The 17,105-nt window shown below is 42.9% G+C and overlaps 1 protein-coding gene across 7 annotated transcripts in view; it reads right to left on the bottom strand.

Moving 5' to 3' along the window:
* Positions 1 to 2,065: 2,065 nt before the first annotated feature.
* Positions 2,066 to 17,105, bottom strand: part of LOC135261501 (collagen alpha-1(XIV) chain-like) — a 71,831-nt gene continuing 56,791 nt past the window's right edge. For 5 of the 7 annotated variants that reach the window (XM_064347849.1, XM_064347848.1, XM_064347853.1 and 2 more), the window contains 12 exons: positions 16,129 to 16,182; positions 15,225 to 15,320; positions 14,366 to 14,419; positions 13,301 to 13,354; positions 11,290 to 11,343; positions 10,801 to 10,872; positions 10,277 to 10,312; positions 9,729 to 9,795; positions 8,172 to 8,360; positions 7,277 to 7,354; positions 5,996 to 6,151; positions 2,066 to 3,440 (listed from right to left, as the gene is read on the bottom strand). In XM_064347849.1, the coding sequence (XP_064203919.1) occupies positions 3,127 to 3,440; positions 5,996 to 6,151; positions 7,277 to 7,354; positions 8,172 to 8,360; positions 9,729 to 9,795; positions 10,277 to 10,312; positions 10,801 to 10,872; positions 11,290 to 11,343; positions 13,301 to 13,354; positions 14,366 to 14,419; positions 15,225 to 15,320; positions 16,129 to 16,182 (1,224 nt within the window). In that variant the 3' untranslated portion in view covers positions 2,066 to 3,126. Of the gene's footprint in view, positions 4,093 to 5,995; positions 6,152 to 7,276; positions 7,355 to 8,171; positions 8,361 to 9,728; positions 9,796 to 10,276; positions 10,313 to 10,800; positions 10,873 to 11,289; positions 11,344 to 13,300; positions 13,355 to 14,365; positions 14,420 to 15,224; positions 15,321 to 16,128; positions 16,183 to 17,105 lie in introns of all 7 variants that reach the window. The other 2 variants (XM_064347850.1, XM_064347851.1) reach the window with 2 other exon arrangements.

Raw genomic sequence — 17,105 nt, 5'->3', positions numbered from 1 at the left:
TGCTTACAATTTTATATAAATACTACAAAATTAATCTGTTCATTGTACATCCCTTGAATCTTTTGTCACAAGGGATATTTCAGGAATGGCCCTAGAATGTGATTGTCACATGCCAGTGCTGGGGAACACTGTTGTCTGTCGCATGGAGAGAAAGAGAGCGTATCCACACAAGCATTAAATAAAATAAATGCCATCTTCACCCTTCCCCCTCACGGGTTCCAGGCAAAAACAATAAACTAAAATAACAAACTAAAATAACAAAGCCAAAAGAAAGCAAAACTGAGTGGCAACTTTCCAGTTCCCACTTTTCACTGGTGGTTCACTGTTCCCCGTCTTGTTAAAAGAAACAAAACTGAAATTAAAGGAAACTCAAATAAATAAACTCGCTCTCGGTGTGAGCTCCCGGTCTCGGCCCCGAACTGTGGAGAGCAGCACACCTTTAAGCACCTGGGCTGATTAGCTAACGCAGCCCAGGTGCGTGTGCTCTCTCCACCAGCCGGCACAGCTGAGACCAATCCACCTCTCCGGCAGACCAAATACCACAGGGAAGCATGCGTTGTTATTCATATTTTTTTTTTAATTTAATTGTGGATTGTCAGTGGTGTTAACTTCATGATTGAGATGAAGTAAATCTACTATTTCAACACTTTCATTCAAAACATCTGTAAAATTCATTTCACATTTCTATGTGTTTTCATGACTACATGATAATCATGAGGGTACGCTTCAGTAACATTGTACACAACATGCCTGGAACATTTTTCTGTGACAGAACAATCTTTCACAGAACTTGTATAGAATAACAAGATGTTCTACGTGTGTTTGGGGAATGTGCACAATGTCATCTCGCTACCTAAAGGTAATCTAACCAGAATCCTCCCTAGTGTTCTGCAAACATTTTGTATTAGCAGGGAGTTAGCTCTGCTCTGACCCTCTGACAGCTTCATATGTTAGAACAAGTTAGCACAGTGCTCATTGGCTTGCAGACATTGTGCATTCATTTTTACAGAATGGTAAAGAGAGGAGGGGTGGGGTTTCACCTGTATGGCAATGTAAATGCTATCTTTCATGCTCAGTGACTCAAGAATAAACAATAACTTCACACTTCTACTGTTGTGATTTATTTTATGTGATCCACTTCGTCTGTCTGTATCTGAAGATTCAAATCTATAAAAACATGTTTGGTGAAGCTTGTCTCAGAGGTGCAGATCAACTGCTTAGCAAATTATCTTCCCGGTAGATTTGAACTGAAAAATGTCAGTTTCTGTACAGACAATTAAATTGTCTAGTTATCCAGCTATTTATATATAATAAGGGCCATCATTATTACTACACATAGAACTACAAATACAGGAGTAATCACCATTTACATTGAATACAGCTGCAGGCCTGCATGCTATTTAGCCACTTTTATTTAGACATGCTATGCGTTTTTGACTATATAGGATGTTCCTGCTTTGCAACTATATGGCTAGCTGGTCACATGCACAAAATGAGTCTTCCCTGAGAGGTTATTGTGGTGCAAGTGTGGATAAATAGATTTATATGTCCTACTGAAAAATTAGTTGAAACTATCCTTGAGTTTTTGCAGGGCTTTCTGGACCTCATGCAAACTGTGAAAAATAGCATGTGCTGACTTCCTGTTGTTGTCTAGAGGTGGGTGTCAAAATTGGCTAGATGTGCATTTTTATATGAACGTGGTACTGTGACTTATTTGACGTATTATTTATTTGATGTTCTATACTGATTTAAATGTAACATTTATCAACTCAAAAAGCTGTGTATTAAAAGCTGTGAGACATGTAAGCTAGCTAGTATGCATTGCAGTCAGAAAATTAGAAAGTGGGCAAAATTTACGCAGTTGTGAAGATAGTTATGATTTAGAAGAAAACTCATAGAGTCTATACATGCTGGAAGATATTCTGACTGTACATAATTCAAATGTAGAATTTATGCTCAGATGCAGAAAATGTATCATTGATATCCAACCACTGAGATCAATCACAACAGCACTGAAAACTGTTCTTCATGCATCAACAAATTAGACAAATTACAGCACCAGTGCTCACGGTTGTACTTCGGATTTTATTGGTAAAAAAGCGAAAATAAATAACTTTCTTGATTCAAAAGTTCCTTGATGATTCCATGGTTGACATTCCATAGTGGCCAATTTTAGGTTTTTATTTAAGCTCTGAAAGGGCATTAGACCACAGGCCTAACTATTCAACACACGTACAATGTGAAAAAGCAATGGTCCCCCATGTTGCAGATCATTATCCAAGAAACCGACAATAAGCCTAAAATAGGCAGCAAAATATATTTCACAGATTCAGCCAGAGATGTAATGAACTGTGTAGATCTTATCATATAGCACATCTTATCAACTTCTCCTTGAGAAAACAGACAGCATGATGACACTATTTCACGTGAGAAAAAAAAAAAAGAAAATTTCCAAACTGTTCCTTTATCCCACGATTCTGTGTATATTTCACATTCTGCATAAATGTGACATGAAGGACACATGAGTGATTTCTTATGTTCTGTTAACATTCATATTGTTATTTACCTTTAGATAATGAAGGATCGAATAAGAATTAAGGTTCTCTTCCACATTTATGAGTGCCACCACACATGAATGCGATACAAGTGTATCATAAAGTAGGATATTTCTCCCCAATAAATAACCTTGTAAAGCTTGTTGCAAATATAATATTGGCAGAAGAATAATTGTATATTACCAGACAACATGTGTGGAAATCTATAGGAGACATTTTCAAAACAATAACACAAACTGTACAAATGTTCACCATGGTGTAAGGCATTTACAAAAGAAGCTTACAGCACATTAACAAACATTATATAAGCCAATTATACAATCAACGTTCACACTGTCTCCAAAGCTTCATGCAAATCAAGAAAAGTGGACTTAATCTTGATTCTCCCTCCATCCCCCCTCCCTTTCCACCCCCCCCACCCAAAACAAAAACAAAAACAAAAAAAACAAAAAACAAAACAAACATCAGGCACTTTTTTCGGATTTGCCTGTGATAGCACACCCGGTTGGTTCCTCCAAGAACTAATGCTTTATTAACTCCCATTTAGCTCCGTGAGCATGCTCCAGTCCTTTCAGTTGAGTGTCCCTGATGTGCGTTTGTTCAGTCGCCCCTCCACCTTTCGGGCGGAGCCTCTCTTCTTTACAGACAGGCTTCTGCCAACACGGTGGATTCCCGGTGACCTCACCTCGACGGTGTCATCGTCCGGCTGGACGGGGCGGGGGGCGGGGTAGTTGGGCTGGTAGTACTCGGAAGGGTACGCGTGGTAAGGGTCATAAGAGTCGTCCTCCTCCTCTTCGTTTTCAGTGGGGTTGTACGGTTGGTAGGGGTTGGGAGGTGATTGTACTAAGGGAACATCTCGATCAGTTGGGCCACCACCATTTCCACCTTTTAACCACCACCACCGCCACCACCAAGTGTATGGATTGAGTTAGCATGTTAAAAAAGAGAGATCAGAGACATCAAGGCACAGCATTACTGAAGACACCAGAGCACCTGAGAATAAAAGAGGAGGGGCTACGCTGTCAGGGTGCTGAGTGGGTTGACCTATCAGGACATGGGATTAATCATTGCTATTGCAGTCAAAGGTTTTAAAATTAAAGGGCAGCTTTGCTAGGGGATCCATTATGCCAGTGATGCAAACAGTGTGAAGGACCTTCAGTGAACGTGACACAGTAATTCAGTGTGTGAAGAAAGGAGCTAGCTCGGATGAAATGGATCTGGAAAAGCACATCAGTGAGAGTGAGAGGGAATATTAGTGATGGATTCACACGGGTATTGGATGGATGTCAACAGCAGCTCTCGTTCAGGCAGCAGCTGTGTCTGACAGACAGCTGATGATGGGACGTGACGAGCGCTATGTGGCATGGCTTCCTCATAGCAACTCCTCGACTATAGCCCACTGATTTTGTGTGTGCGTGTATGTGTGTGTGTGTGCATACGTGTGTGTGTGTACGTGCGTGTGTCCGTGCCTGAGTGTGCGTGCATGACTGGCACTGTTAGAAAGTCTTTTAGTAGTCATTGCGATATGGTTGTTCGGCTTCAGTTAATAGTTAGTAAGACAAGAGGAGGGTCGAGACAAGAGAGACAGAAACGACACAAAGCACAGGTCAGTCAGGCAGACAAAATAATACCAAGCTACATGTAACATGACTTACTTTTGCGCCACTTGCAACGACAAACACGACAGGCCTTTCCGGCATTGTGCTGAGGTTTATCCCTCTTTCACCGGGGGAACAAAGGTGAAAAAGGCAGGCACTAGGACCTTGGTGCTCAGGGAGGGCACAAGGCTACATTCAGGAGTGCCATTCACACAGTTCTCACATTCAATGGCATTAAGCCATGCTTACACGTCACTATTTTAAGGATGCAGTACAATCCTTTCGAAACCATTTGAACCAAGCAGATTTGTCATCTGCAAGTTTACCAGTGAACAAATGATTGCTTCACATAAAAGTCAGTTCAATAATGTGTCGCGACAAGTGAAATCATTTTGGGCCATTTTTAGCCTCTCATATCCTCAGCTCTGTCAGGATATTTATAAATACATGCACCTTGTTGGCATTTAGAGATATCAATGTGATCTGCAGATATATCAGATATCTTTAAATGCACAAAGTTCTCTAGAAATGAATGAATTTTAGATCCCGGTATGATCACCTTTAAGATATCTCTAAACAAATAGCTGATATCTTTAAATGAACAGGCCAAGGAAGTGATGTCATTATACTGGGATGAAGGAAAGCACATGGAGGAGCCAGGCAAATTGGAAAAACATGCTTGAAATAACATTTTGGTATCTTCATATTTGTATTTTATGATGCTGCAGGAAACAGTAAATACAGTGGAAGCACAGCAGGAGTGAATGTACCAATGCAGCTGAACACAGAATCGACAGCCTGTATACAATCAACATTTGTCCTGAACATTGACTTAACACTGAGATAACTGTGGTCATTGCTGAACTAACCAAACTGTGTGAAGAAAAAAGAAAACTTGCCAAAGTTAACAATAAGCCAAAGACAACAGTGAATGTTGACGGTACACAGGCCAACGATCAGCTGTGCTTTTCATCTGAAAGATTCTCTGACTAGAACTCCCCTGGCTTTTCAAAGGTTGGATGGGATCAATTAAGCATTTTCTCCAGTTTCATAATATCATTAAAAATATTCAGTAAGGAAATTCCAATAAAAGTATCAAATATAAAAAATGATGAAGTAACAAAATGTGTCCCTTCAGTTTTATATGAATAAAATCTGTATATGAAAAAATATTAATGTATTATATTTTACACTTACATTTTGCTCAGCAGTGCCAAGAAACGTGCTATTTTCCCAAAGAAAAGTTCAGAGTTCAGCTAAATAATGCTCTTTAGACCTTCAAATATATCCACCTGCTTTATATTGAAACAAAAGCCAGCTATAATACAAGAATATCCTCAGTATTTCAATATTTCCCCAATTCAAGGTCACACAGTAACTCAGCAGTGACATATTCTGCAGATGAATGACCGTTTGATGAATGCAAAGTTGATGCTCTTTCACTTCTTTACACATCCACTGTACCTACTGTTATTGCAGCATGTCAAAATACAGCGAGTAGCATAACGATTTGCACAACTGCACAAACACATGACACAATCTACCATACAGCTGAAAGCAGGGGAACAAAAGATGCAAAGGGCTGAATTCAATCAAAACTTCTATATCTATCTACCTCTGGAAATAATGATTTTACGTCAGATTTTGTCTCATTGTTGCTGACCATACTTAGTAATTAGTAGGCCGGGAAAAATTCTGATTGAACTGAAGGCTGCAAATTCCTATACAAAAGAATGTACAGGGAACGATGAGGAAGTTGAAAACAGATTGTGGTGGTGAGGTGAAGATCAGAGTTAGAAGATCAGTTAGGGGTCAGGGGTCACCGGGGAGAGGGATAGTTACCTCCGACATTGAAGCCCATGCAGGAGCTCTGGTCGCAGTACCCGGGGGGCCCAGCAGGGCCGGTGGGGCCAGGGATGCCCGGCCGCCCCGGAGTGCCAGAGTTGCCAGGTCTGCCTGGCTGCCCCTGGTTGCCAGTTCGCCCCTCTCCTGGCAGACCTGTGGAAGGCAGCCACACGTGAATGCCACCAGCACACAGACACTGAAGCACTGAGGCCTGATTTGGCAAACCTTCGCTATGCCCGCCCAGTACCTCTGGGCGTTCTCATTGGCAGGCCAAACATGCTGCAAGTTAAAATGGATACAAATTTAAACAGGTAAGGAATTGGAAATGTTCACTTCAAATTCACTATTTTTAATATCCAGTAAGGTATCCATGTTATAAGACTTAATATCCACCCCATTAGTGCAGAAGAACACCATTAACCAGAGGCATTATTCCACTGCTACAGTATGCACTGACAGTTTGTCAGACTCATGATTCTGTAACACTGTGCCATTAATTAGCTTAGCATTTAGGGGAAGCAACAAGTATAATTTTTAAAGGTACTGTAGAACTGCAGTCTCACACATGCAGATAAATGCAACTCAGAGCAAGCAATTTTCTAAACAATACTCGAACATTTTGGCATACTGTCATCAAAAGTGAAATGTTATACAACAAAGCCAAAGGTGGATTTGAACTTTTAAGTTCCTCTCTTCAACAAAGAGGTTATGTTGACATGCGTTATATTTATCCATAAGTGTGGATCTTTCATGAATATAAAGTCATTGTTACCCATAATTCTTTTCAAGACCACATTGCCCCTCAGCCTGCTTTTACTGATGTCTAATGCTTGAGAGTTGGCAATTATTCACAATAGACCATTACTATTGTTGTCCTCATCATCCACCTACTGATAGTTATGTGTACCTATATGAGTAAACCTCATATAGGTACGCATAACTATCTAACTAAAGCTAACTTAACCAATCTAACTTAAGATTTAAAAAATAATTTCTGAGATCACCAACTGTGCACCTTAAAGGCTATAAAAAACACAAATATGCGAGTTCATAAATGGCTGTATGTACAGAGCAATGAAACAGCATGCCCGGAAATGATCATATTGCTTATTTGCTTAACAGATGTCCCTATTCTGAGTGATTAACACAGCAGGCATTTTGTTTTGCATATTTTCCTTTCACACAGCTGATTATTCACAAATGCCATCCAGTTTATGCATCTTGCTGAAAGGGCTCTGTTACTGACGTGGTGCCGATGCCATGAGGTGCCACTCTTACCTGGGGGCCCTGGGGGGCCTCTGGGGCCCTGGATGCCCACCCCTGCGATCCCCTTTTCTCCCTTCTCTCCCGGGAACCCTGTCCAGACACACAACCGTATCACCATCACAAAAGAATACGCAAGGGAGTGCAGGGGCAATTTTCAACCATGCCGATCAAAATTACAGTGCAGTTCCCCAAAAAGTGGGAAATTGGAATTAGAGAGGTGTTGGTCCTCCTTAAGTATACAATATGAAAGTAGCTTTTGTGTCATACCTTTCCAGTATTTAAACATAAGAGGTTATCACCATTACATAAGAACAAGAAGAGCACATTTCAGTGTCAATAGGCTTGTTACAAAATACCAAGACACGTTGACATAAGTTTTGTCAGTCCACATGACCAAAAAAAAATCAACAGTGATCTTTTTGGAAAAACCCCAAGAAAAGGCCAAAGCATTAAAGAATACAGGACTTCATATTTGTTTATCCGATGAATAGATGATTTGTGATGAATATAAGCAAGATAAATACAAATCTTACAAACGTGACTACTGAAGTACCTCAAATAAGACACAAAGGAAACAAAAATATATGCTCAGGAATTTATGCTCAGGTGCATAAACTATGAAAAAAAAACGAAACAAAAAAAAACGGCCACAATGATTTTCTAATCCCACTCATCAATGTGAAATAAGTAACAATGCAGCAAATTTGAAGTGTTGATGCATCTCCATGCATCAACATAACATAGTACCTACCGTGATGCTCAGTTATGCTACTTACGTAAACGCCCACAGCATATAATAGGTTCACACAGTCTGAGCATGCAGCACCCAGATATGGCTCATGTTGATAATGTCACACAAGCAGAGAGCACTGCATAGTTCTGCAGCCTTGGGCCTGGCATGCCGTACCTCTCTCTCCTGGCTGCCCATTCTCCCCATTGCCCCCAGGGAACCCTGGCCTGCCTGGTGGGCCCTGCTCTCCCTGGGGCCCAGCAGACCCCTGCCGCCCTGGCTCCCCCGGGGGTCCAGGCGCGGAGCGCACAATGGCTTGCCGAACGGGGACGTGGGTGAGGATCGAGTTGTAGCGAGACATGTGACCTGTGGGAGACATGAGTCTCATTGTAGGAGGTGCAGGGAAATAGACACTCCTCTCAACTCAAAGCCATTTCCATTGGTCAGTAAGTTAACCCAGTTATCATGAAACTGAAAAAGAATGTAAATGCAGAGAACATACAGTGCCATGAAGAAGTATTCCTGATTTTCTCTATTATTGCATATTTGTCACACTGAATGGTTTCAGGTCTTCAGACAAAATGTAATATTAGACAAAGGGAACCTGAGTAAACACAAAACATATTTTGAAATTAACTACTTCATTTTCTTTTCAAACACCCATATCACCCAAGTAATTACCCCCTTAGACTTAATAACTGGTTGCACCGCCTTTAGCAGCACTAATTGCAATCAAACACTTCTTATAATTTCTTTCACATCACTGAGGATGAATTTTAGCCCATTCTTCTTTGAGAACTTCTTTAATTCAGACAAACTGGTCAGTTTTCCAGCATGAACTGCTTGTTTTAAGTCTTGGCGCAGCATCTCTATTGGGTCCAAGCCAGGACATTCACAGGGCTACTCCAGAACCTTAATTTTGTTTCCTTTCAACCATTTAGATGAAGAACCTGCAGTTCTCTGAATGTTCTTCCGCGATCTTTTGTAAATAATGAGTTGTAGTTACACCCTTGGGAGAAATTTTGGCAGGCCGACCACTCCTAGGAAGATTCACCACTGTTCCACGTGTTCTGCATTTGGAGGTAATGGCTCTCACTGTGGTTCAGTGGACTCCCAGAGCCTTAGACATGGCTTTGTAACCCTTTACAGACCGATACATTTCAATAACTTTTTTACTCTTCTCTTCCGGGATTTCCTTTGATCGTGGCATAGTGTGCTTGTAGAAACTTTGGGGTGACTACTTCACTCTGATGGTGAGGTTCAATATGAGTGAGGTTTAGATTCAGCAGGACTGGTTGCAATCAAGCCTAGCTGTGTTCAATCAGCCAAATCTAATGATCAATTAAACTGGGTTAATTGTTGATTGAATAACTAAGGGGGAAATTACTTTTTCACATGGGTGATATGGGTGTTTGATAACTTTTCTCATTAAATAAATGAAATAATTTTTAAAATGTGTTTTGTGTTTCCCCATTATAAAATTTTGCCTCAAGATCTGAAACCATTCGGTGTGACAAATAAGCATTAATAGACAAAATTAGGAAGGGGTAAAATACTTCTTCATAACACTGTAAGAAAACTAGTGGGTCATCCAATGTACCACACACATAATAATGTCACTCATGAACATTCACATGCATATCAAGTGTTTTACGCACACACACACACACACACACAAACAAGCGTGCACACACTTCCACACACATGCATAAGCAGTGCACCAGGGAAACTCACTCTGAATCAGTTGTTCACAGACTTGACGGGCGATTTCTTGGACGGCAGTTTGGGATTGCATGTCACCCTTCAAGACAAACACTGTGTGAGGGACTGCACTCACTGCTGACAGTGAGGATTAATGAACTGCCCAGTGCAGGCCAATATAAACTCTAATCTACCATTACCCATGAGCCATCACCTCTCACAGAGAGTCAGCTAATTAGTGCTTGTGGGTGAAGAGGCAGTGTCATATCATAGCATAATCCATTGCAATATAATTGCACTGTCAGAATGATCCGAATTTAAAAGTGTGTTCATTCACATGTGCAGATATGCAATCTTTAACAAAGGGTATGTGGGGTTATGAGACCCACAATGGAGTCGGGAACTCTGAAGGATTTCCATAAAAAGCACTGACAATTTTACATTGTAAAGTTGTCATAGAATCTCTTCAAACCTAACTTCACATAAAATTCCACTTTCACAACCTGAAGGTAGAGATTTTAGATTTCAGATTTTACGCCCAGGAAATTCATTCTTTTTTTTATTCTTTTGGCCAAACTTACTCGTTCACCCTTCTCTCCTCTGCCACCAGGAGGGCCCTGTAAAAAAGAAAAAGCAGAAAAATCACTATGAACACAGAAGAAAGAGGTGATGTTGGAAAGTGGTACGCTATTTACAGATAAATTCCTCTTTTTTGGTTTTCCGCACCTGTTCAAACCGATCAGAATAGGGAGAACGGCTTTGGAGACCGACTCTTCGTAAAAACACTGAGAGACTGCATGTACAGTATAACTGCGCTAATGTTCTGGAATCTCAGAGTCTATGCAGAAATTTCAGCTGTTCAGACAATGCTAGAAATCACAGGAGCGATCGGAACACCGTCACTGTCACATAACACATATGGATCTGCAAGCTCAGAGCTGGGAACACACGTGAAAGCAGAACACAGCAAGACAGGACCGGGCTCAGACACCAGCTCAGAGTGCCAGGGAGCTGGGCCAGGCAGATGAACTAACCTCTGCTCTAGCCACCGTATTGTGCAATCAGAGTGCAATGACGTGGATGTGATCAGGGTTCCTGGACTTACCGGCGGACCTTGATTACCGAGTGACCCCGGGGGTCCGGTCTGCCCTGGGGACCCTGGAGCTCCAGGGGTGCCCTGTTGGAGATGAAAGATGGTTTAGGGCTTCATTCTGCTCTTCCACAAGCCTGTCTGTGGTACACAGGCTGACCAGAGCACATACAGCCACACTCTCTGTTTCCCTGTGGCAAACACAATTATCTACAGACATTTGCAGATTCAGTGAGCCCTAACTCAGAAAATTTAAATTTTCATCATCCCTTCGAAAATGCATATAGAGTAAATTCAGCTATCAAATAACAAGCATACAGTGACACCTTTTATCAGTGTTGCAGGAAAAGTATCAGTAAAGGTTTTACTGCATGAGTGGTCCTGTTTCAATGATCCTGTATTTATATAGTAATCCTGCTACAATATTTGCTAGCTGAGTAGCCTTATTCTGCCTGTTCTAAGCTTTCAGCACTCAGACCTCCACAGGCGTTCTCCGATACTCACAATGGTTCCTGATGGACCTTGCCGTCCCTGGGGGCCATCTTTCCCAGGCAGTCCCTGCAGAACAGGATCATGGGAAACATATTTACAAGGAACTCACAAAAGTCCAATCTAAAAGTTTTGCTACAAGCTCATGTCATCCTAATCAAGAACAAAAACAAACTTTTCCAAAAAAAATTCCTCCAGTTTAATTCAGTGCGCTAAAAGCAAGCTAGAGTGTATTAAAGAGCCTCTTTTACATTCTATGCAGCTCAACATTGAACAAAACCAAGTTAGGATAAAAATTTAAGAAAAAGCCCCAGACCTTTAAACCTAATCTACTGTAGCTGGGCTATCTTAGAACATTGAGAAAGAAAACAGCTATTCCAGTCTCTGGGCTGATAAAAGAGAGATGGATCACTCCCAGAGAATTCCTTAGCCCTCGTGGCATAGCAAGCATAGCCTTTATCTGATATTTCAGATTTATTTATTCCTTTCTGGTGATAGACCATAAAATACTGTAGCATAGCGGATCTGAGAAGGGAATGCCTGAAGCCTGAACCTGCCAATTTGAACTAAACCAAATAAACTTGTGGTACCCTATCATTCATCCATGTAACCATCAACAGGCAGACTAGAGACTAGAATCACACTAAAAGTGAGCTTATCTCAACTATCTCAGACTAACAGCGCTTATTCATTCGATCTAACCGTTTCGCGTTTGCCGTGGGCTAATCTCATCAGCGGTGCATTTAGCAGACACGTCTCAGCGCCGTGGCAGTCTCTACGACTGAGGTGAGGCTAAGCTGAGCCTCGTCCCGCTCAAGCAGGCTCTTCGCGCCCGTAGACTAATGATATACTAGTCTGAAGAGCCATCTTGATAAAAGGCAGAGCAAAGCACGCACTCCACACCATTCAGCTGTGTAGTGGGTCGTGGTCTTTTGGGGCCGCCTGCGATAATGACACAGCCCGTCCCATGTGGCGGGAAGCAGAGGGTGACCCTGATCCATTTGGATGCGGCACAGTGGAGGAGGTGCATAACACCACTAAATGCAGCCATGAAAGCCTGTAGCATCTCACACACCACTGAGGACGGAAGGGTTCCTTTGAGGAGATTGAGCCTGGCGAAACACCCACGAGCCACTAAATATAAACACCATACGTCACTGCATTTATCCACATCACAGTCCAAATTAACCCAAAGACATTCTGAACACTTCTGATAGGCACACATGAAACTTCTAATTTGTTTCATTTGCTCATCTGAACATCTATTTTTGATGAAGAAAACAGCATGGCCCATCTGCCCTTAACCTTTGATAACACGTGTTAAGGCTGTAGTAGTCTTTTCATGGGCGGAACGGTGGTGCAGTGGGTAGTACTGTCGCCTCACAGCAAGAAGGTCGAATCCGGCCCGGGCCTTTCTGTGTGGAGTTTGCATGTTACGTGTCCGCGTGGGTTTCCTCCCGGTACTCTGGTCTCCTCCCACAGTCCAAAGACATGCAGGTAGGCTAAATGGAGACTCCAAATAGTCCATAGCCTAAATGGAGACCCTAACTTGTCCATAAGTTAAATAGAGACTCTAAATTGCCCACACAGTAGGTGTGAGTGAATGATGTGTGTGCCCTGTGATAGACCGGTGGCCTGTCCAGGGTGTATTCCTGCCTCTCACCCAATGCACGCTGGGATAGGCTCCAGCACCCCCCACGACCCTGCCCAGGATAAGCGGGTATAGATAATGGATGGATGGATAGTCTTTTCATATTGCGAAACACAGATTTTGCGGCACAGATTCTGTGCTGAGCAAAATTTAAATTGATGAAGGATTCATGAAAACCTTTCCCTAAAAAGAATGAATTGCTGAGCTGAAATTTACATCTAAATCGTTTTGCAGGAAATTCAAAGTGATAGAAGAAAGTAAGAAATATAATTTGCATAATAAGATTGGAAAGAAAGCTCTTGCATCGACTGCCTTTTGGGATCAGACAAACATTCATCTTTCCAAACTGGGGCCACTTTATTAACGGTGTCTTACCCTCTGTCCCGCAGGCCCATCCCGGCCTGGTGTCCCAGCAGGTCCAGGGACACCCTAAAGAAAAACAAACAAAAACAAAAAAACAAAGGCAACTCAATTAAACAATTAACTTATGGGCGAATAAGTATCCCAGTCATATATTTTCTGTGGTACACAATGACAGATATTCAGGTATATTAAAAGGCTTCCCAATCTTCCCCAGGATGACAGGTTTCTTGTGATCTGTTTTTCTAGCTGCATCCAACACAAGTTCATAGAAATGGAAGGGGGCTGGGAGGTGATGCTGAGTCTGGGTGGCACAGAGACGCTGAGACAGGCACCATCTCACCCTGCTTAGCGCCGTCTCTGGTGCCAACCGGGGTGTCAATTTCTCCAATTAGCCAGCCGCCTCAGATAAGCAGCTCTCCCTCTCTTTCTCTCTCTGTCTCCCTCTCTCTTTCTTTCCCTCTCTCTCACTCTCTCTGTCTCTCTCTCTCTCTATCTCTTTCTCTCTGTCTCTCTATCTCTCTTTTTCTCTGACAGGATTCCACCACCTACCGCGGAGTTCAGGCTCTCTAATTAAAGAGGCGTCTCACATCAGACGTGGAGGTATTCGGAATGACACATTTGCGAATGCAATTTTACAACATTCAATCCAGTGTGGGAGGTGACAAAACTTAATCAAGCTGTCCCCGTTGCATGTGACATCCACCCAGTAAAATGTTTAACAGTTCATTTGCACCAGTGCTTCAGTGATGCTTCGTGTTTGCTTGTTGGTCTAGGAATGCTGTTAGCCAGGTCTGGCACGATTGCTCATATTAATTACGCTTGATCCCTCTTAAACTCACATAAACTCTGCTAAATTAAATTAACAGAGTTAGTTTAATGAGAAGTTGACTGTGTACAGCAAAACGTCCAGTGTTAATTCAACTGTACCACATAACATTTGGTCCCCAACCCTATCTGTTAGAGTTGAATTAACACTGGTAGAGTTGAATTGACACTGGAAGTTTTACCATGTGCGCTGATGTAAATACCAAGCCACAGAGGTGAAGCAGACGATCAAAAACCACGAGTGTGCTTTACCTGCAGTCCAGGAGGGCCAGCTTCACCCTTCTCTCCTTTCTCCCCAGGTGCTCCCTGAAAGAGACCCTCAATTAATTACCCCCATCTTCCGCAAAAGGTCACCCTTCTGGCCCCTGCGCCTGTTGCCACAGCACAAAACAGTTCTGGTGGGTGGCTCTCACGACCCCCACACCATATCATGACCCCCCACGTACTGTATTCCACTTAAGCAGTGAAGTAACTATCAGCACCAATTTACATGGAGCGATTCCTACTGCCTCTGTGCACTTACTGCCGCTTTAACAATCTATTAGGCAGGGGCAACCTGTCTCCCTTCCTTTAAGGGCTATAATTTCACAACAGTCTCTTGAAAAAGTGATTGGTAATTATATGCAATAGAGCTTTGAACTTGGACGGTCTAAGTGACAAAACATTTACAAGACCGTTAAAGTGGAGAAGGGAGTATCAACTTTAATGAGCTGCGCTGCCTTTCATCAGAATTTTGTGAAATAAAAACAGCGAAACCTGTGTGGCCTTATATAATTCTTCCCCATTTCACATGTGCACCAATAAGTTCCTTTTTTTACAGTGTATCTACACTTCTGTGCAGCTGACCTTTAAGTCCTTGCTGTTCTGGAACACAGAGACACTCTGTTTCCAGCATAGACACTAAACACTCACTCACACTGAAGCGACCACATACAATTGACATTGCTTTGTAGCGAGGGCGTAAGACAAGACAGCACTGTCCTAATGTTGAATGCTGACATGTATGAATGCTATGCATTGGGCAGAATGTAAACATGTAAAGTGTGGACTGATATGTGTGACATCAGCATCATGCCCAGGGTGTACGGGGGGCCATGAGCAAGACCCTTACCGGCGGCCCCTGAATGGATAGTCCGCTGGGGCCCTGGGGGCCCGGGGGGCCCTGAGGTCCTGGCGCACCGATCTCTCCTGCCGGACCCTGGGGCCCCTATTAGACAAGCGAGAAAAGATCATCCAGCGGGGGCTACATTAACGGCATCACGGCCGCAGTAAAAACACCCATCGAGCTCTGCTCTCAGAGCCGCCATCAGCATCGACCGCGTTCCCTCTCCCAGCCTAAAAGGCTTTCTGTCGTGCGCTCAGCGGCGAAGGCGAGCGTTTTTGAATCTGCGCGGCGTGCCGGAGCTGCAGTCTGGGGCTGCCGTCGATCCCCACGGGCGAGCTACAGACACCGCTCCCATCTCACGCACGCGGTCACGTCCTCGGTAAATACACCGCATAATCCATCAGGATGAAAACAAGCAGTGGGAGACATCTATATGCGCACTGCGTGGAGGCATGCGGAGGAAATGTAATTACAGGGCAGGTTTCTCGCTTATAACAATGTTATAAGACGAAAAATAACCCTAACCGGGTCATTTCCAAGACACTAAACACTCTGGATGTGTTTAAAGGAATAAATCTTTGTCAGTGTGGACCCTGGGAATTACATTATATTAATATATAATTATAGGAGGCTGTACATATGAAAAGATTTTTCTGACTTTTGTTCTTGGGCCAATAGAAAGATTTACACAGCAGCAGAAAAACCACGACGTGCTCCAAAGATAATAGAACACATACGTATCCTGTAGATATGCATACGTGTCTTTGTAATTCTCAACAGTCTTTCTTTGAACAGGTGTCTCTCTGCCCTTTTGAACCTCCTGGGTGTCGCTGGGGTGCGGGTTGTGGGTGGCCCCTGTGTGTGCACAGACAAATTTAGCATGAGCACTGAGAGGCTGGGGGTACTTTACCACATGGCCTGGTTCCCCTCGATCCCCTCTGGCACCTCTGATTCCCGGTCCGCCCTGCGATTTGGAGACACGCGCAGTGGACGTTCAGAGACGCCTGCTCATTCACAGCAAACATCAGCATTCTGCCCCGTTCAAGATCCTGACACATATCTACAGTCTACAGGATGGTATCTACAGTGATAATACCATCATTGCACAATAATCAGCATTCAAGGAAAGACAATTGTTCAGACATTTTGTATTAATGACAGAACACCACTTACAACAGAACACTGCTACACAAATAGAACACTGGTGGGAAAAATCAGTACGTACAGCCACTTCCTCAGGGATGTGTCAATCAGCAAAAATAACCAATAGCTGCGGGCTATGACCTTTGCAAGTTCCTGCACCCGCTGCTGCAGGCGGCTGTGCGTACAGTAATTACCCCAATAGCCCTGCTTCCTGCTACCAGGTAGGCTTTAATTACAGCCCCATAGGGGTTGAGCACTAGCCTAATTGTTCTCAAGCTCAGTTGCAGACCCTCGGGCGTTTAAGAGACAGTATCATAAAAATTCTACATTGACCATAAAGAAAATGTTTTTGTGAAAACGGCGCCAGAGCAAAGCCATCCTTTGAATGAACAACAAATGGCAATCTGGCACAATATACACAAAGCGGTGCCAGATACTTATCAATCAAACTTCATTTTATGGCACCCTTCAAAAGAGGAATTGTCTCAGGGTGCAAACGCATCAATTATTGCGGCGCTCACGTGTAATTTTATGCAAATGTTCCAGAACATGAATACGTACAATTACATTTCAATCAGGAAACTCTTGTAAAGTATGAAGACCTTCATTAGCCTTTGACATGTTAGTTCTAAACAACTGTATTATTGTGACCCTGCCCTTGGGGCACCTGCCAATCAGAAGGCATATCTGAACAGATGGCAGCTTAACACAAGCAACCATCCAATAAAAGACCCCTCTCCCCTG

The sequence above is a fragment of the Anguilla rostrata genome, chromosome 8 (assembly GCF_018555375.3).
Source record: "Anguilla rostrata isolate EN2019 chromosome 8, ASM1855537v3, whole genome shotgun sequence".
In the NCBI taxonomy this organism is placed as follows: Eukaryota; Metazoa; Chordata; class Actinopteri; order Anguilliformes; family Anguillidae; genus Anguilla; species Anguilla rostrata.
The sequence above is the reverse complement of the archived record's forward strand: the minus strand, read 5'-3'. Positions and strand labels throughout refer to the sequence as shown.